General features: G+C 37.1%; 1 protein-coding gene across 2 annotated transcripts in view; it reads left to right on the forward strand.

Annotated features, from left to right (window-relative positions):
- Pex6 (peroxisomal biogenesis factor 6) overlaps nt 1–21,776 on the forward strand; it is a 338,534-nt gene that overhangs the window by 4,698 nt on the left and 312,060 nt on the right. For both annotated transcript variants that reach the window (XR_016548921.1, XM_090398889.1), the window contains exon 2: nt 626–756. Coding sequence is in view for 1 of the 2 variants with exons in the window: in XM_090398889.1 (XP_090255015.1) it covers nt 626–756 (131 nt within the window). In the remaining variant the exon portion in view is untranslated. The remainder of the gene's footprint in view (nt 1–625; nt 757–21,776) is intronic.

The following is a 21,776-nucleotide window of genomic DNA, read 5'->3' on the forward strand; positions in this document are numbered from 1 at the left end:
CTGTGGTTAAAGCAAACTGTTGTAATTTGCCTTCCTCTTCATTTACTGTCAATTTAATTTAAAATTATTGCCAGTGCAGTACATATTTATGCTTCAAAAATGTTCCAAAATAGCAAAAGGGAATTTGAGAATAGAAAATCCTTAAAGAAGCAGAAAGCATTAACATTGGAAGAAAAGCATGAAATTTTTAGCATTCAGAAATCCACAATGAAATTGGTGGAGCTTGTTCCAAGTTTCAATTGTTTCATTCTGTAATAAACCTTAAGGAATATGCAGAAAGTTTATATATCTAGGTATGTAATGCCAATTCATGACACTGATCATCTTGGAAATTTTACATTGGCCTTCCAGGAAGCAATGAGGTCACAAAAGCAGAGATGTACTATACTGTGCTGTACTTGTTTTGAGATTTGCAAAATAGTATGAATATATGTTATGCAACAATGTACACTTATTTGATTTTTAAGGTGGTAGGCCTTTTAAATTTGTGTATAAATAACCAAATGAGATTAAGAAAGTGATTTATTTATTTTGCTTATTTTATGAAATTTAAAAAAAAATTCTGTGCAGTTTTGCTTATGGTTTCTATGTTAAATTTTCAATGCTTTTAATTTGTTTTTAACAGGATACTAGCGACTTACCACATTTAGTCCCTCCTTATGCAAATGAAGTTCATATTGCACTAGTTCAGTCTCCACATTATGACAGTGCCTGTAATTTTGATCTACTACTAAAAAAATATTTTAGAATACCTAGGTGAGTAGGTAGTTATTTTTAAGAAGTTATTTAAGTTTAAAAAAAAAAAACCTATTGAGAACAATAATTCTTGAGTATTGATGGAGTTACAGGTAGTCATGGGAAAAGAAGAAAGTGTATCAAAGGTTACTAACAAATAAGTCAGCATGTGTTCTGAGAGAATAAAAAAAATGTAAGAAAGCAAAGCAGTGTGTAAAAATAGTTAAAAGTCATGGAAAGACTGGTAAAAATATAGAAGATAAATATCAGAAAGGTGGTAAAATGTTCTTCTGGAGGCTGTTGAAAAAAAAAAGCTTAGAAATGAAAAGAGTACTGTATTTCTAAGATTGTTCAATATCCTCCAGAAGAATATTTGATATTTAGATGATAAAGGTGGATGGCATGAAAACTGAAGATAGATATTCTAGATGTCTGGAGTCATTTCTTTCAAAGATTGCTGAATGAATTGCCTTTTGAATGTTTTCAACATTGGTTGAAAATATTCAAGAGGGATACTGTCAGGAGTACTCAGTGGTACTTGAGATAGAAAAAGCCATTAAAAAAAAAAACTGCAATGTGGAAAGGCAGCTGAAGTGTATGATATTCAGCCAAAAGTACTCAAACATGGATGTGTAAAAGTTTTACAGGGGCTGCATTGCCTAATTTAGAAGCCCTGGTTAGAGGGTTGCATTCTGGATGCTTGGGATAGAGCTCTCATAGTACTCTTTGATAGGAAAATAAAACTAAATATAAGAATTAGAGGAATTTCTCTATTGAGCATTCCAAGTAAGATTTAGGCAAGCATACTTGAGAAGTGGATCAAGCTGGGTTCAGGCCAGATTTTCACTTTATGATGATAAATAGTTGAGAAAGCATGAAAATATAATAGGGATCTGTATTTAAGCACTGTAGATCTGGAAAAGGTATATGACAAGGTAAAAAAAGAAGAAAGCTGTTCAGAATGCTGTAATTATATGGCGTAAATGGAACATTATATTAAGCAGTACATAGTGTGTATTTAAATTTTGATACTGGTTTAAACTCATCTTCAGGTTTAATGAAATAAGAACAGCACATTGAAATAATTAAACACAAGTTTAATAGTTCCACTATTTCATCTGTCCCAGAGACATCATGTGGGATACAGTATAAAAATTGTAATAAGACATAACAAACAAGAGTGGTGGATGTTAGACTACATGTCTAAGATGGGTGCCTCTATCAGATCCATGATCTATGAATTACTGTTTCCTATATTTTTGGAAGTTTTACACAAGCATATTTATTAAGATTTGGTTGGTTTTTTAAATCTGCTGTTGATGATTCCAAAAAAAGTCTTTCAAGTTTGTGTTTGTTGCAGTTAAGCATAGAGAGAGTGTGTGCATGCATGTATGTGAGTGATGAGATGCTAGTGCAGAAAGAAATTGCACACTTACATGGTCTTCTTCACAGGACGAAACTTGAGTTCAAACAACTGGAGAAACGATTGGCATGTGGTACAGAAGGATGGAGAATGAAAGAAAGAGTGAATGGGAAAAGCATAAAAGTGCAAGAAACTGGGAGAAAAGAGATAGTATTGTATGGGGATTTGATGGTAAGAGGTATACTTAATGAGAAAGTGATGAAAGCATGTTTTCCAGGTGCAAAGATAAAGGATGTTAGTGAAATTGTAAGTTTACAGAGGAAAGAAGTGAATGAATTAATTGTTTTGGCAAGCACAAATGATTTGAAAGTGAGAAATGTGTAACGAAAGAAGATATGAAAGAGTTGTTAGAAGAAGCAAAAATGAAAAGTAAGACAGTAAAAATTGTGAGTCTGTGGTATGACAGGATGGAATTGAGAAGAAAGGCCATGATTGCCACTGAGTCAATGAGAAGATTGTGCAAGAGGAATGGTGTGCTGTTTATAGATTATGGAGTGAATTTGATGGATGTAAGGACCTGTATATGACTGATGGACTGCACTTAAATGGTTTTGGAGTTAGGTGCTTAGAGAAAGTGTTGTTCAGTGAGAGTTTGAAAGTGCAAAACCAAGAAAATTAGAGGTAGAGGTATTAGGGGGGTGGAAGCAATCAAGCATATGTCTAATCACTCCTGGGATAAGTATGAGTGCAGTAATGATTATGAAGAGCTGGATGTAGTTTCCCAGGTTTTTTCGAATCAGAATGGACAGGTAATGACATTATTTAAGGTAACTGTGGAGCCAAGGGAATGTTGAAATGCATGTACGTGAATGCCCAAAGCATCAGAAATAAAGGAGAGGAGTTTTTAGATTGGTCAATTCAACTCGGCCAAAAATTACTGGCATCAGTGAGACCTAGTTGTCAGAGAATGATATAGTTACAGGGATAAGATGTAATGGATATTGTATTTTCAGAGAAGATAGAAGAAATAGGGCAGGAAGAGGGGTATTATTAATGATAGCTGAAGAACTGCAACCAACAAAAATAGAAGTTAAGGAAGATTGTAGATCTCATGGAAATGGTTCATTTGAGGGCTGTCTGTTGTGAGATAGAGGCCTGCACTCATTGTAGTAATCTGCATCAGCAAATTAGCACAATGAGTGCAGGCTGAGCAGTTATCATGGGAGATTTCAATAATTATTATTATTATTGTTGTTCCGGGAAACTCCAAGGAGTCGACAGACTCATCGAGGGAGACCCTAACATCATGTCAAGAACAACTATTCAACATTAACACAGTATCTATCATACCTTGCCTTGAACTCATTCACGGTCGTAGCACCCACAACAGACTCTGGAAGCTTATTCCACTCATTTACCACTCTCCAAGTAAAGAACCTAGCTCTAACACCCTTGTCAACCACGCTCTTGCCCAGCTTCCATGCATGGCCCCCTAGTCCTCCCACCACCAGTCATATTTTCAAAAATATCTTCTGGATCAATCTTATAAAAACCCTTCAGTAATTTGAATGTCTCAATCATATCACCCCTCCTTTGCCTATCATCCAATTTCTGCAACCCACAAATCTTCAACCTATTCTCATAAGGTTCATTCCACAGACCTGCTATCATCTTGGTCACTCGTCTCTGGACCCTCTCCACTTCCTCCCCATCACAAAGAAACCCTGGTGCCCATAGCTGGGCACAGAAGTCCAGATGGGGTCTTATCAAGGCTCGATACAGAGGAACAACAACTTGTTTGTCTCTGCATGTTAAAGTATTTTTCAGAAGCCAAGTGATTTGGTGAGCTGTTTTAGTCACTTTTGCAATGTGCCCCCTAAACTTCAATTCCCTATCCACCAACACTCCCAAATCCCTGGCCTCATCAATCTCCTGGAGTATGGTTCCACCAATGCGATATACTGCTGCTATTCTTTTCACCCCAAAGTGCATAACCTTACACTTTGCCACATTAAATTGACATCCATTTTTCCTAGCCCAGTCCTCCAAACTATCCAAATCATCCTGTAAAATTTTGACATCCTGTGCACTCACAATTGCTCTACCCAACTTTGCATCATCAGCAAACAAGTGAACACTTCATCTCAGATCCTTTCCAATATCATTGATGAACAAATTGAAAAGCAGTGGTCCAAGAACAGAGCCCTGTGGCACTCCACTAGTCACAAGACGTCTTTTAGACTCCACTCCTGAATAAACCACTCTTTGATATCTCTTCTTCAACCACCCTCTTATCCATCTCACCAACCCTATATCTATACCCATCTGCTCCAGTTTACTGATTAGGGTTCCATGTGGTATCCTATCAAAGGCCTTGAGAAGGTCCAGTAGTATCACTGTAAACCCATTACCCCTATCCAGTTCAGCCGTTATTGTGTTATGAAACGTGAGCAAGTTACTGAGGCATGATCTACCCTTCACAAAACCATGTTGTCCCCCATACAATATCCCATTTTCATCTATCCAATCCTGTATTCTTTTCTTGACTAATTTCTCTAAGACCTTGACAATGATTCCTGATATGCTAATCGGTCGGTAATTTACAACAGCAGTCTTGGAACCACCTTTATGCAGTGGTACTATTTTCCCCTCTTTCCACCCGCTTGGGACTAACCCAGACCCGAGACTCAAATTAAACAAAATGGTCAAGGGTACTGACAATTCTTTAGCTGCTTCTCGTACAACACGAGCTGGTATACCATCCAATCCCACAGATGTATTGACATTGAGGTTATGCAATAGACTACTCACCTCCACTTCATTCACCACAATTCCCGTATAATCTACTGGTTTATTCGTTTCTGCAATGTCACCACCTGGATGATATACTTTTGCAAAGTGCTCACTCAGTAACTCAACTATCTCAACTGATTCAGTTACCTCCCTACCATCGGCATTCTTTAAAATCAATCTGCCATGTACGTTTTTCCTTTTACTTGCTACATATCTAAAAAACTGTTTAGGATTCTCTTTAGCCTGCATGGCCAATGTTCTTTCGTAATCCTTTTTTGCTTTTCTTACCACACTCGTCACCCTTCTGGCCTGCACTTTATACCGTTCATGTGCCTGCCGGTCACCCTTCTCCTTAAATTCCATCCATAGTTGTTTCTTTTTTTGCAACTCAAGCTTAATGGTGTTATTCATCCATTTAACCCCTACTTGATTTATTATTCGGACTCTAGGTATGCAGTCAGCCATTGCTTCATGCAAGCACTTCTTAACTACCTCCCATGCACTATCAACTTCTAGTCCTTGCAGTTGTACATGCCATGGCACTGAACCAATCAAACTCCTAAGCTTGTCATACTTTCCAGCCCGATAATTCCACATGTACCCTGTCTTAATTGAAAATTCTACACCTTTAGCCACCTCCCAAGTTAAGACCCTATGATCACTCTCACCGATTGGTGGCAACGTGGTCATATTTGTTACAACCAAATCCTCAGATGTAATTACTAGGTCAAGCACTCTCTGACCCCTAGTATTTTCCATTACATGCTGTCGCAGATAGTTATCCCTTAATAACCGCATAAAATCCAGTTCCTTCCTCCCGTGTGTCCTCTCCTCACTCCAATCAATGCGACCATAGTTGAAATCTCCCATAATAATCACCCTCCTTCCACCCATTTCTTCTATTTGCTTGTGCATACTGTCACCACCATCTTTTCCATCACCTGGTCTATAGCAGCACCCAATTGTATATTTAGTTCTGTTAGCCACAATCTCACACCAAATGGCCTCAAATGTGCTCTTTTCTCTATCCTGCAATTCAACTTCTATTCTCCTTGGCTGGAGCTCATCAGCTATCATCAACAATACTCCTCCCCCCATTTTATTCTCTCTGTCATTCCTGAACACACTATACCCATCACATTCAATCCCACTAGTTATATCATCTACAGTCAGCCATGTTTCACTAATACCTATAACCTGTGGTCTGGAAGTGCCAACCATGGCCAAAAACTCTTCCTTCTTGTTCCTATTACTCCTAGTATTAGTGTACATGAATTTAAGACCCCCATTAGCCCCAACCCTACCTTGATGCCTTATATTAACTATCCCACTCAGATTTGTTGTCCTTATTTGCTCTGGCATATTATATTCATTCTTACATTCAACTGCCTCCATAAGGACTGTATCTCTACTCCCCCCCCCCCTTAACAAATCTAGTTTCCCTGAATTTGCACATCCACTACATTCAGCAACACTTTCTCAAGTCTTCTTACACCGTAACCATTCAAATGCAAGCCATCCATCTTATATAGATCCTTTCGCCCATCAAACTCACTCCACACATCCACACATTCCACACCACGCGTCATACATAACCCACACATAAAGTCATTCGCAATTATAGCCCTCCTTTTAAACATTTCACTGCCATACCGTGGCAAAAGACTAATCATTCTAACTCTCTCACTCTTTTCTTTTGCTACCTCAAACAATTCATTCAGGTCTTCTATCATTTCCATTTTATCTCCTTTCAAATCATTCGTACCTGCCACAACAATCATTTCTTTCACCCTTTCCTTTTGCTCTCTAATAGACTCAGTTACGTCCTTTATGGTCGCACCAGGTTGGTACGATTTTGTCAAATCCTCTACTAACACACCTCGTACTAACGAGTCTCCATACAGCACTCTGTCCTTCATTTTGTTCATGTTCACATTCATACGTCTATTTTTCCTGTCATACCTTTTATTATTGGTTGGTTCATTCAGTCTACTTTTGTTCATGCACTCTAGCTGCTGTTTTGCTCTTTCTATCGCACTATTCAACAACGCGATCTCACTCAATGCATCTATCTCATCTTTTTTGTTCTCTGAGAAACCATTTATACTATCATTCACACTTTCTACATTCACACTCTCACAATTTTCATGTACAACCTTGCCGTTTCTTGTCATATCCCTATTTCCTTCATGGTAATATATATTGGAAAGAAGAAAGGGCACAGGGTAAAATGGAATTTATACAGTTACTAAGGGATAATTACCTAAAACAGCACGTGATGGAAGGGACCAGGGGTTTAAGAGTGTTGGATCTGGTAATAAGCATCAGAAGATCTATCTATAACTGCAGTAGCAACTCTACCTCTGATCAGTAGAGTAACCATGAAAGTAACCACGCAGTCTTGTCCTGAGAGATTGATCAACATCTGGAAATTTCAATCAAGAAAGGGTTTATGTGGATCTACAAAGCTAGTGATTATGACAAACTTAGGAGGCAATCTGGAGAAGTGTCATGGTATAAGAAATTATGTGGAATGAATGTGATTAGTTAGTGCATGGAATGTGGTCAGTAAGAAAGAATGATTATGGAAAGATATCTTTACTCAGTGCTGATGGTAGAAAAGTGACAGAAGCAGAAGAAATAGTTCAATTACTAAGTGATCTCTTTACAAGGGTATATCATCCAGGTTGTGACTTTGCAGCTACTGAAGTAACAGGCTGATGTGAGCATGGAGGTAGATGAACAAGAGATACTCAGTATATTGAAAAATATCAATGTGAATACAGCAGTGGGCCTGGATGATATGTCTGCTCATGTGCTACAAGAACATGCAAGTGATATAATAAATTTAGTTTAATCCTTTATTAAACAAGTGTGAGCAAACAAAGTTTGCACCTGAAAATATCTTCAGGACTGGGGTAAGGTAGTACAACACCGGGCAACTCGTAGCAAAGGTGGACCAAGCTAACATCACTCCTATCTCAGTATCTCCCATAATGCAAAACACATCTCCTTACAGATATGTATAATGTTATGCATTAAGGGAAGGGCCACTACCCAGACTAGTTTTTTTCGACCTTTATTTAGGTCTCTTCAGTGGGAGCCAGGTCCAGAAGTGGAGATACCAGGCAGAAGCAATGGTGAGGTCATCTTTACCTATCGGAGTTGCCAAAAGGTGTGCCACCTTTTTATTAAATTACTCTGGATTTAGAGAAAGATGTTGAAAGTTTATTTTTCATTTGGTTAGATTATAATAAATTTAGTTTAATCCTTTATCCAAGTGTGGGCAAACAAAGTTTGCACCTGAAAATATTTTCAGGTCTGGGGTAAGGTAGTACAACATCACTACCATAATACCTTAGCCCAGTACTGAAGATATTTTCAGGCACAAACTTTGTTTGCTCACACTTGGATAAAGGATTAAACTAAATTTATTATAATCTAACCAAGTGAAAAATAAACTTTCAACATGCAAGTGAACTGGCAGTACCTCTGACCAAATTGTTTAATCTAACTCTCATCTCTGGCAAGTTTCCAAGAGAGTGAAAAGAATGTATGATAATTGCACTACACAAAGTGGCTTCAAGACAGAAGTAGGAAATTACAAACCAGTTAGTACCTCTGGAGTGGTGGTTAAGGTATTGGAAAAGTTGGTTAAAAGTAAAATTCAAGAATGGGTAGATAGGAATATGATACTTTATAGGGGGACAGCATTGCCCCTCCCTGCAGTCACAGATTTGGATAAAGTCACCTTTATCCAATTCTGCTGTCACAGAATTGGACAAAGGTGATGGCTACACCATGATACTGCTTGGCTTTGCCAAGGCATTTGACAGAAATTTGGGGGAGGGGTGGCTGACAGACAGACACCAGAGAGTAGTATGTGGTGGAGTGGAATCTAGGAGAATGATGGTGACTAGTGGAGTGCCCAGGGCTCTGTATGAGGACCAGTACTCTTTAATTTTTATATTAATGATATAGCAGAGGATTTGAAGAGGGAACATTCAGGTGTTTGCTGATGATGCAAAACTAGGGAGGGCAGTAGTGTTGGTGATGTGGATATCTTACAAAATTATTTAAATAAATTGGGTGTATGGGCAAAGGACAGTGGTTGTCAATTCAATGTTGTAAAATGTAAAATGATGCACTTTGGGATGAAAAGATTACATGCTTTGTATTATATTGATGGTATTAGTTTACAAGAAATTGATGAGGCTAGGGATCTTGGGATGATGGTGGATAGAGATTTGAAATTCAGAGGACATATTGCAAAAGTTGGCAAAATAGCTCAGAGGATTACTTGGATGCTGTGCATATTGACAAGTAAAGATAGGGAGGTTATTATTCCTCTTTATAAGGCTTATATATGATTCAGCCACATGTTGACTACTCTGCACAGATTTGTTCACGTGCATTTCTTGGGGATTGGGAGGTGGTAGAGAAGATTCAGAGATGAGTGACCAAGCTGATGACAAGTCTGTGGAATGTTTCCTATGAGGGTAGATTGAGGGTGTGTGAGTTGCAGAATTTAGTTGACGGGCAGAAGAGAGGGGATATGATAGAAACTTATAAGTTACTAAAGGGACACTATAAGATTGACACAAGAAATTTTTCAATACATGGGGGGGGGGGGGAAACAAGGGGGTCACACTTGGAATCTGTCTAAGAGTGTTAGTAAGGGTGTGCAGACTAGGTTATTTTCTTGGAGAGAGTAGTGAATGAGTGGAATGGATTGCCAGAGGCAGTTCTGAGTTCCCCAACTGTGAATAGATTTAAGTATGAGAGGTATTGTGTTAATGGATAGAGTGGGTCTCCCACAATGACTTTTTTGACTCCATGTAGTGTCCATACAAATAATATGTATGTGTGTGTGTGTATATATATATTATTTCTTGTGTTTTTCAAGATGAATGTTGGCAGATCTTGCAGTTTGTCCATAATACGACAGTTACAAGAACAAGGAACATTGTATTGTACATATGTAGAACAGAGAGAAGGGTTGGAAGTTGATCACTTAAGAGAATGAATAAGGACAGCCACTTTAAATGAGGTTTGAAAGCAGTGAAGAGATTATATTTCAAGTTCTGGCTATTTGTCTGAAGTTCCCCACATATAAGAAATGGTAATAGCATGACTGTAATTTCTCTGTGGTGAGAGGAATTTGAGGTGATAGGAAGAACAATCATTTTGTTAATTTTGATAGGCTGGTATGATGAATAAAGGAGAGTTCAGCTGTGAGAGAAGTCTATTTGGAACATAGGTTGGTGGCTCTGTTAACAATTGTTTTTATGAGTACCATACTGTGAGAAAAAAGAAGTGAGAGAAAGTCTGTGAATGTATCTGCTCAAATAGGTAGGTGTTATGTAAACTGATGAAAAAAAAAAGTGCCATTGGAAAGTTGTGTCTAATAAAAAGACAACAGATTGTTGCTATTTTCTTCTATAGTGAACCATTCTGGTGTGCTGGTTGTTGTGGTCATGTATCTATGGCCAAGTGGGGAAGACATCATCAATGCATCATAGCCAGATAGAAGGTTTGAGAGTATCAGTGTCAAGGGTCAGTTTTTTGAAATGCTGCATATAGAAATTGGCTAAGGGAAGAGAGCTCATTGCTATGCTCTCTGTCTTTTTATAAATGGTATTTTATTATAATTTTATAACCAAGTGAAGTCAGTTTCAGGTATGGATGGCAGAATTGAAATGATCAGTGATGTCAGAGGTGGGGGGTAACATTTTTAAGTAAAGTTAAGGTGTCAGAAAGGTGAATATTGGTAAATAAAGAAGTGATGTCAAAACTAACCATGATATCATTACTGCCTTAAAACTAAATTTTGGATTAAAGATTTGAAGCAAATGGAATTTTTTTATATAAGATGAAATATGCCCAGTAAGGGTATGGAGCTATAGATTTAGGTGTTTGGCTAATTTAAACAAAATATCAGAAAAATTATAACTCTACCTTTAAAGAATTTCAAAAAATAAGGAACAAGCACATAAAAAAATGACAATCTTCATAGTTGGAGACAAAGACTTTCGACCAATAAGTATGATTAAAAAAAAACAACTGGATTTTATATGGTCATGGATAACTGTAGAGATAATGAAACCTCCTAATTTTTGCTACTGAAACTGGGAACATACATAAAAATAAATGCAATAAAGACAAATGTAAACTATAGCATTATAAACTATAACAGCTATCCATATTCTTAGTAGTGACCAATGTTAGACCTCACTGCATATAGAATGTGTGAGAGGGTTTCATACATACATACACCTGCCTTCACGCACTACCAACAACATCAGGCTTTGCATGGCTAAAATCCTTATGCAAGCTTCGCCACCTAAAAGAAATCCCTCCAACCAGCCGTATATGCTCTATAAATTACACAGAGACCAAAATATAATAATTACTAACATTGATAATGGCAATGTCACTGTCATCCTTGGTGCCAGTGAATACGGTCTTAAAATGAATATGTTGCTTAGAGGCCACACTGCTTACAAACCTTTAAATTATGACTTCAATAATTCCAAGAAGGAAAACGTCATTCACCCAAAATTCATCAACCCAATAACTCTATCTATCCTCTTGTAGTTGATGCCCTCCTTTAAATTAACCAAACAGTTAGCTAAATTCCTAATTGACCATACCTTATCCTATATAAAAAAATTCCATCAACTTCAAATCTCAAAATTAAGTTTTAAGCAGTATTAATATCACGGTTAGTTTTGACATCCATCTGTATTCACCAATATCTTCTTTTCTGACACCTTAACTTTACTTTAAAATGTTTTCATCTTTTTTACATCACTGATGTCTTCAGTTTTTCAGATGCCTTTCTTAGCCAGTTTCTGTGTGGAACATTTTGAAAAACATGCTCTTGATACTGTTGTTCTCCAACCTTCTATCTCACCAGGATACATAATGTGTCCTCCATTTGAACATATGACTCAGACATATTAGATTCTTTCCCCCTGAACAGGCAGAACACTATAATTCAGTTCACTATATAATACCATCCATCTTTTTTAGACACCTTAATCACATCTTCCCAATGGCAAACATAATTTACAGCCATAAGAGACAATGCAGATAGGATTATCTGCTGAAGGGCAGTGAATCCATGAGCAATTGGTTGGAGAACATGACAGGTCACTGCAGCTAACATGAAAAGGAAGTTAGGGGATGGGGAAAGAAAAGAATAATTACACGTAATAGAAGGATACCAAATAAATGGTGCAAAACAAAAGAAAGGAATTACCTACATTACAAAATAACATTATGTATGCTGGAGAAATATCTGGAAGAGTTCAATAAAAAACATCTCATGATAATTAAAACCTCTCTGAAACTGAAAAAAATCCCTATGCAGAAGTATTGCCAACATCAAAATACTTGCTACTATTAGCATTAACTATCTCTCAGAGAGAAAATAAAAGGTATTTAAAATGTAAGCAATATACAATAAACAGTTTTCTGATTAATAACATTACTACTATTAATTATGGAATCACATCCACTCAATCAATATCATAGCATACCAGTGACCACTCATTTCTTACCATACACTACACTATACGTAAAGAAATTCACAAACACCCATGCCCACTATTGTATTTGAATCCATAAGCAGTTGGTTGGAGAACAAAGGTACTGTCTACTCAGCCAAACGCTCATGGATTCAAATACCATAGTGGGCTTAGGTGTTTGTGAATTTCTTTACATACATTTTATAATCACCAAGCTTTTGGAGACTTAACACGTTCATTGCCAATCACGCGATATCACGTGATGCGAGCTCTTGTCGGCTGGCCGATCACGCGTTATCACGTGGACGCCACTATCAAGTAAAAAAATTTGGCCACCACACGAAATTCCAATTTTCAGCTTGGCAATGAACGTGTTAAAGCCACTTCAAAAAAAAAAAAAACCTTTGTGTTTGGTTTGTAGAGCATGGATTCCAGGTTATGTAACTTTTAGCCAGCTCAGAGTACTGATACAATCAGCACTCATAGTAGTCTGATAGGTTTACAACCTTTCAGGAATATGATTCATATATAAAGAAAAATTATATAGACAGTGTCCCGACATTACGAACAAGATACGTTCCTGAGAACATCTTTAAGTCGGATTTGTATGTAACTCGGATCTCTGATGAACAGCACATATGCAATAATAATAATAACAATACTATAATGGCTCATATGTGACAATAATGCAGTGTAATACTGTAATAATAACAATACTCCTGTACTGTAATAATAATAATACAGAACCTATTGTGCTTTCTTTTACTTTAAAACAAAACAAAACATAAAAACAAACTCATACAAAATGTTTAGATAGGAGAAATTTCAAAAAAGAATATTAAAGGTTGCATGAATGCCTTGCTTACTGGAAGGGGCATTTCTGAGGCAAGAAGGTAGGCTAACATTAATCGGAAGATGATGATGGAGATGATGCTAGAGAGGGTCGACCTGGTGTTGGAGAATCAGGATTTGATTCTGTTTCTGGAGGAGGGGAGTTTACCACTGAAAGCTCGGTTTCTTGAAAAAGTTTTCCAGGATTGTTTGTACAGCCCTTTTCTTTTTTTTCCATCATAAATGGCCTTGTAGCAGCTGATTTTCTCACTAACTGCACGGTAAACCTTTGTAAAACCTCTGAATGTTAGGATCTTGCTCCTCAAGCTTAGCAAATCCTGCTTAAATGAGACAAAAAGCTTCAGTTAGTTCTTGTGTGGTGAACTTTCTTGGCCCTGGATCTTCTGCTTCTTCGTGTTCTTGTGTTTCTATCAGCTGCTTCTCTATCTCCATAAGGTCTTCATTGGTTAATTCTTGTGAATGGGATTCTAGTAAGTCAATGACATCATTTTCATTGATGTCCAATTGCAGTGCATTGCCACTATCCACCACAGCTATTCTTGCTTCGGCGATGTCTTCTGTGAAGCCACGAAAATCATCATAGAATTGAGGGCACAGTTTGTTCCACACCCCTTTAATTGTTGATTGCTTCACTTCCTTCCAAGAATCAGCAGTGTTTTTGATGGCATCATGGATGTTATAATTCTTTCAGAACTCTCTCAAGATCATCACATCATCTTCCGTAGCCCTGACTGCTTGCAGGACACTGTATGCCGTAAGTAATAAGCCTTAAATGCAGAAATGACTCCCTGGTCCATCGGCTGTAGTAACGATATAGTGTTGGGTGGTAAAAAGATCACCTTTACATTAGGGTGAAGGTCATCTAAAGATGTTGGATGTCCAGGAGCATTGTATAGCACAAGTAGAATTTTAAAGGGAATTTTCTTTTACCAACAATAACGTTCCACAGCAAGAATTAAACAGTCGGGATCCAATCTTCAAACATGGCAGGTGTGACCCAGGCACTTAAATTTGACTTCCAAATAACGGGAAGAGCTGCTTTAATAATGGGGCAAAGTGCGGGTTTGTTTACATTCGCGAAAGAAACTAGATTAATATTTTAAGATTAATTGACTAATAGTACTATTATGATTGACTGAGTGCTGCCCCTTGATGTAGTCCATTGATTGTGTTGTTAGGTAAAAGATTAGATGTACTACTAGAAATCCTCTCTGCAAACCAGTCATGGTTTTTCATCTGCTTTAGATCTAATATATAACCTAGCATTGTATCGTGTCAGCTGATCATCTACCACCTAAAGACTTATAAGCATCTGTACCACTTTGGGATTTATGCCGAGCCTTCATTTTACAATCAAAGGTAGTAAAATGAATGTTCAGTTGCAACCAAATCATTAGCTCATCAGAAACTGATTTTGTGAGTTCCAAAAAGCAGAAAGGAAACTTTAATCATATCTAAATGCAAGTTATGATTTCTGGATCCTTGCCAAGGCAGTCATAATTTTTTTACCCTCTGATTCTGTTCCATCTTGTTTTTCACTTTAATAGGTCTGTTGCATCTTTACTCACAGAAAAATCCGGTCTCCTGGTATTTTAGTTTTCCTCTAAATGATGCATCATCTGTCTGCTAGCCAATTCACACTGCATCTTAATGGTGAATTCTTCCCCATTGATGTATTCCTCATATAACTACTTTTAGCCTCATGATAATTGTGCATTTTCAACCATACAACATTTAATACATTCTTTGATTTTTTATCAGAAAGAATTCAGAATCTAAACATAAGTTTCTGTGACTAAGCAGTTCTGTAGGTAGTTTTTGGTACTGAGGCCACATAGTAATATAAAGGGTTTATTAAAAATAAACAATTAAAAAACCCAACAAGTTTTGAGCTTTGTAAAACTTATATCATCAGGAGTAATGGTACATAAAAGTTTTATGCAACAAAAGCTTATTGACAATTAATTACACATTAGATGTTTTTATAACTTCACAACTATTAAATCAATTGATAAACCAGAATACAAATGATATATTCGTTACTGTATGCATGTTGGAACATTGTTAGTTGTTGTCATGTTCTGTGGTTCACGCATACTATATCCTAGGTCCGTGGCAGTGAAATTTTTGATGAAGGCAGACACACTTGATGTAAAATCAAGCCTTCATTTTTATTGCACTGTGTAGGGATCCTAAGCATTTGTGTGACTTTAAATTTTCTTGTGAAACAGTTATTATAAATATATGGCATTTTTGTCTGTTTTGCCAAAGTGCTTGGTGGTCAGTAGGGGCTGTGTGGAATGCTAAACCTGATTTGTGCTGCCTTCTTTTTTCAATGTCTTTTACATGTTCAGACATGTGGATTTCTCCTGACCTTGTATTCATTTGTATTCTGGTTTATCAATTTATTTAACAGTTGTGAAGTTATAAAAAACATCTAATATGTATAATTAATTGTCAATAAGCTTTTGTTGTGTAAAACTTGTATGTACCATTACCCCTAATGATGTAAGTCTTACGACGCACAAAACTTGTCAGGTTTTTTAATTGTTTATTTTTAATATACTCATTACATATTGCTATGTGGTCTCAGTACCAAAAACTATCTACAGAATTCAGAATCTTCTGATTAGTTTGAAGTTACTACACTCCTATTCCACTAGTGCTTTTTTGGCAGGCTTGAAAATTATCATCATCATCAATATCTGATCTCCATGGAGTCAGAGACTCATTGTGGGAGATACACACTATTGCACAGAATGCTCATCCAACTGTACTTTACACTGATTCAATGTGTCTACATTCACAGCATGCTTAGGCAATGAATTCCACTCCCATGCAAAGAACCTTCTCCTCACTCCTCTTCTCGCACCTTCTTTATGCAGTTTCCAACAGTGACCTTGTTCTATTCCATGTCTCCCATTCTATGAAAAATCTCTTCCATGTCAACCTGATAATAACCCCTGAATAGCTTATATGTCTCAATCATATCCACTCCTTCCTACTCATGAGGCTTTGCAATTTACATTCTCTCAATCTGTCCTTGTACCACATTCCAAAGACCACTGACCACCTTTGTGAATTCTCTGGATCCTTTCTAACATATCCCCATCACCTTGAAAACCCAGTGACCAAATCTGTGCACAATAATCCATATGAGGTTTGATCAAGGCCTTATACAGTCGCATCATAACCTCTTTATTTTTGCATGTCAGGGTACTCCCCATCATTGCCATTATCCGATGTGACGTCTTCACAACTTGTGCAATGTAGCCCCTGAATTTCAGGTCTTTGTCCTCTACCACAACTCTCAGATCTCTCATCTTCTCTATCTCTGGTCAAGTTTCCCCACCAAATATACTCTGCATCCATTCTTGTTTAACAAATTTCAAAATCTTGCACTTTGCAACATTGAGCTGATAGTTCCACTTACCTTCCCATTCATGAAATCTATTTAAGTTTTCCTGCAAGGCCATAACATCTGCTTCACTCTGCATTGTTCTTCCCAATTTTGCATCATCTGCAAACAGCTGCAGATGCAAATGCAACTCACTAGTTAAACCCATCCCAATATCATTAATATACAAGTTGAACAACAATGGTCCCAAAACTGAACAATATGGTATACCACTAGTGACCTTCCTCGTGTGGGATACCACACCCTCATATACAACTTTCTGATGCCTATCTGACAGGCAGTATTAATCCAGCTCAGAAGTCTGTTATCCAATCCCGTCTGTTTCAATTTATTTATTAGTTTGTCATGTAGGAGCCTATCAAAAGCTTTTGCAAAATCCAAGTACACCATTGTACGAGGGTGGTCTCAAAAGTTCTCAGCTGAACAATGAAAAAACGAATTTATAATTTCAAATTTATTTTTATTTTTCAACATAATCTCCCGTAAGACTAATACATTTATTCCAACAATGCTCCGGCACCATTATCCTGTCCCTGTAGTGGTTCTCAGCAAGATCTGCAAAATACTCCTCTACAGCTGCAATCACCTCTTGATTTGAAGAAACACACTGAACAGCGAAGAAGAGTTTTAGTTTTGGGAAGAGATAGAAGTCAGAGGGAGCCAAATCTGGGGAATAGGGTGGATATTCCAACAATTCATAGTGCAGATCCCTTAATTTTCTCATTGCCATGAATTTTTTCATCTAGTCTGGTTAAAAGATTGGAATAACATTCCCCAGTTATTGTTTTATCCTTTTCAAGATAATTAATAAACAAATTGCCTTTAGCATCCAAAAACACAGATGCCATGACCTTTCCTGCTGATGGAACCGACTTTGTCTTTTTTGATGCTGAAACCGGCTTCTGTCCACTGTTTTAATTCTGGTGTGTAATGGTGAATCCAAGTCTCATCCATAGTAATAAATCAATGCACAAAATCAGTTTGATTCTTGTTAAAATGCTTCAAGCACTGTTCAGAGATTTTCATGCAGGTACGTTTTTGATCTGCTGTGAGCAACTACAGCACCCATCTTGCACAAAGCTTTTTCATTTGCTTTTCATTTCAATTCTTCATGCAAAATATATCCTACATGTTCTTTTGAAATGCCTATAGTCTCAGCAATTTCACGCACTTTGATTCTCCTGTCCAGTCATCCAATACATATCATACACTCGATCAATGATTTCTGGTGTTGTTACACTTTTTGGACTCCTTCACATGGATCGTCTGTGCAAGGCTGATACGGCCATGTTTATACTCGGCAGCCCATTTCTTAATTGTTGAAAATGAAGGAGAAGAGTACTCATAAACTTTTATGAACTTCGAATGAATTTCTTTTGGTGTTAAACCTTTTACGAAGAATTTTATAACTGCACGATACTCAATTTTACCCATTTCAAGGGATACAGACAACACTTTTGCTTCAGACAGCTGTATAAAACAAATACAGCTTGATACGGTGACTTCAATTTCACATGGATGTGCTTATGACAGATGTACCAACTTTAGAAAAAAAAATCTTGCCTATAGTGTTGAGGCCGAGAACTTTTTAGACCATACTCTTATATTTATTTCCCCTGTCCAAGATATTCATCACCTTATTATACTACATAAGTAAGTTAATAAAAATATGATCTTCCCTTAACAAACCCATGCTGATAACCACAAAAAATGCTGCTGTTTTCAACCCAATTCTGTATCCTACTTCTCACTAATCTCTCTCTCTCTCTCCAGTATCTTCACCGCAAAACTCGAAATATACAGATTGGCCTATAATTTGTAGCCACAGCGTTATCATCACCATTTTGCAGTGGAACAATTTTACCTTCTTTCTACTCCCTTGGAACCTGTGCTATTGTAAGACACCACTCAGTTACTGCCAGTGCTATTGCCAATTCCCTTAAGATGTGTGGTGATATGTCATCAAATCCTATAACCTTATTAATCTATCAAAAATCCTATAACCTTATTGACATCAAGGTTATTTATTTCCTCAAATACCTCCTGCTCACTCGCAATTAAACCATCCTCTGCTATGTCCTCTACACTTAAGTTCCTCATGATTCCATCTTGATCAGGATGAAACACCCTTATTAAATTGATCACTGAATACCTCAACAATGTCTTATTTGCTTGGCACGTATCTAAAAAAAACTCTCTAGGATTTTTCTTTGCCTGATTTTCCAATTTCTGCTCATACTGCACCTTTGTTTTCCTTACTGACTGAGTCACTCTCCTGGCTTGTTCTTTATACTGTTCATGTAACTGATTATTACCATTATTCATCTTGTACTGATTCCAAAGTACCTTTTTCTTCTTCCAGATTTCATGCTTAAGCCCTTCATTCATCAATTTTACACCTACCTTATTCAGCTTTTTGGCCTTCAGAATACATTCACACATTGATGCTGTTATGTATTTCTTTGTGAAATACATAACAGCATAACAGTTTTCTCAAGCAGCATTTATTTCTTTACTGCTCAACTTCTCATTCCATGCTATAGCTCCAAGCTGTCTCCTAAGCTTGTCATAATCTTCAGCCTTGTAATTCCACATATATCCTTTTCTCACAGAAGTCTGTATATGGCTAGCCACAACTCAGGTGATCATTCTTGCCAACCAGAGGAAAGTGTGAAACCCCACTCACAATTACATCCTCTGATGAAATGATCAGATCTAAAACTCTCGATCCTCACGTACCCTCCTTTACATGCTGCCTGAGATAGTTATCTCTCAAGAACTTGAGAAATTAATTTTCCTTATTCCCATATGCTATCTCTTCATTCCAGTCTATACCACCATAATTAAAATTGCCCATAATTATGCTTCCTTCGTTCACTGATCCAAGTTGTTTATATATTTCTTCATCACTACTCTCCTCATTCCCTGGCCTATAGCAACATCCAACTAAATATGCTCAATCTCCACTTTATACTGCACTCCCTCTTAACCATTGTCACTATTTTCCTCTTTCATGTCTACCTTATGTGGACTTAATTCCTCTGCTATCACCAGCTGAACCCCCCCCCCCCCTCTTCCATTTTTATTCCCTGTTAGGATATCATCTTCATCAACCATGATTTGCTTATTCCAATGATTTTGGAGCAAATAAACTCAATCAGTAAAACCATTACATCTCCCTTATTTTTGATGCTTCTGGCATTTGTAACCAAACACAGCAGTTAATTTTTATGTCTATAACCAGTCCTATCCAAGCCACTTGTTGGTTGTGGTTTCCCCACAACACCTGCCCTTGCCCAATCACCTGTATCACCGCTTACCACATATACCCACTGTCTCAACTTTTCCACCCACATCGCAATATACTCCATCTCTATGCTAGTTATCTCCATGCACACATTTACTGCTGCTTTCAACATCCACTCTCCCTATGCCATGTCCACCTGGGCTCCCCCCTCTTTTCCCTTTCCTCTTGCATTCCCATTCTCTCTTCATATGTCGCACTACTACTGTTTCTGCTGCCAAGCACTTCTGTCTCTTCAATATCACTCTCCTGGTCTTTCACTTCATCTCTTACCTCCGATCTCTTGCTTGCATGACGCACTGCCATCTAGCAGCAGTTTCTCTAGTGCACTCACTCCAAAGTCATTCAAATTCAACCCATCATGCCTGTATAATTCCATTCTTCTCTCAGACACATGCCGTACATCTGCATACTACTCCCTTCTCCTCACACAGCTCTGCTAGCATATCATTCATGATTCTTGCTCTCTGTCCCAACTCATTGTCATACCTTGGCATAATTGTGGTGAACATTCTCCTGCATTTTCAAACATACAACATTTAATGCATTCTTTGATTTTTTAACAGAAAGAATTCAGAATCTTCTGATTAGTCTGAAGCTTACTACAAATTAGTCTATATTCATCCTACTCCTCAGAAGATAACAAATCTTTACCATGAAATTAATTAATTAAATCTTCCTTTCTAAAGTAACAGAGAAATCCATTCAACTTCTGTGCAACTTAGAGATCTAATTTCTAATAAATGATTTCCAGTGTGAAATGTTTTCAGTCCACAGGAAATCTTGCTTAATATCATCTTCCTTTGGACAAATACCATGAAAAAGTTTGGAGAAGAACAAATGGTTACTTTGTCATCTCTAAGCTATTTCATCAGGTTTGGAACAAAAGCCTCTTAAGTAAACTTGCAAATTACCTTTTGCAACTAGTTTTCTATTTGCTCATTACATGTGATAGTGGATAGTTCATTATCCTCAGAGTTTGCTACTGATACTGGAATTACCACAACTCACTGCTCCTTCATTGATTTATTCTTATTTTGTTATTTTTTTTGCCTTCTGTATATCAGTAACCTTCTTTGGTTGAAACCAAATCTATTTTTATATTTGACATTTGTACTACACAAATCAGGGAATTCTAGACATTCTATTAATTTGTATAATGCAAATAAATTGAACTTCTTGAATATCCTTCAGTAATATAGAAGATATCGATTGCCAAACCATTCTTCAGCAGAGATAACTTTCTTAACTACAGTGCTAGTGTCAGATTTGTCTTCTTAAGATAACTCTAGGCCCCAGTCTTTCTTGGTGTATATTATCTTTAGAATCCAAGAAACTAGGTTTTCTCTTTTGCATTACTTAACAAACTGAGTGATGCGGACAATCTGTTCACTCACAGAAATTCGTTGTAATAGTGTTTTCCCAAGAGCTCATTGAAATTGACTATGTAAAGAAGATTAATTAAGATCCATTACTCTTAATGATAATTATTAATGATTAACATGTTCACTTCCACTCTCCAATTAGGCTCTGGATTCAGGCATGGATGTTTGTGAATGTCTTTGGATGGTAGACAATTTTCATTATCTGGTGTGAGACTACCATTGTTTTTTAGAAATCTGAAATGACTCAAAAAAGTTCCATGTTTGTTCTGTAGAGCAGGATTTGTAGTTCATCTAACTGTTACCCTACTTATGATAATAATATACTACAAGTTTACCTGTCATGGGTAGGATTTCTATACAAAAAGAAAAAAAAAATCTTGTGCAGATTTTTAGA

This window comes from Typopeltis vanoorti, chromosome 10 (genome assembly GCF_054136105.1).
Source record: "Typopeltis vanoorti isolate ZY-2024b chromosome 10, IOZ_Tvanoo_1.0, whole genome shotgun sequence".
NCBI lineage: Eukaryota > Metazoa > Arthropoda > Arachnida > Uropygi > Thelyphonidae > Typopeltis > Typopeltis vanoorti.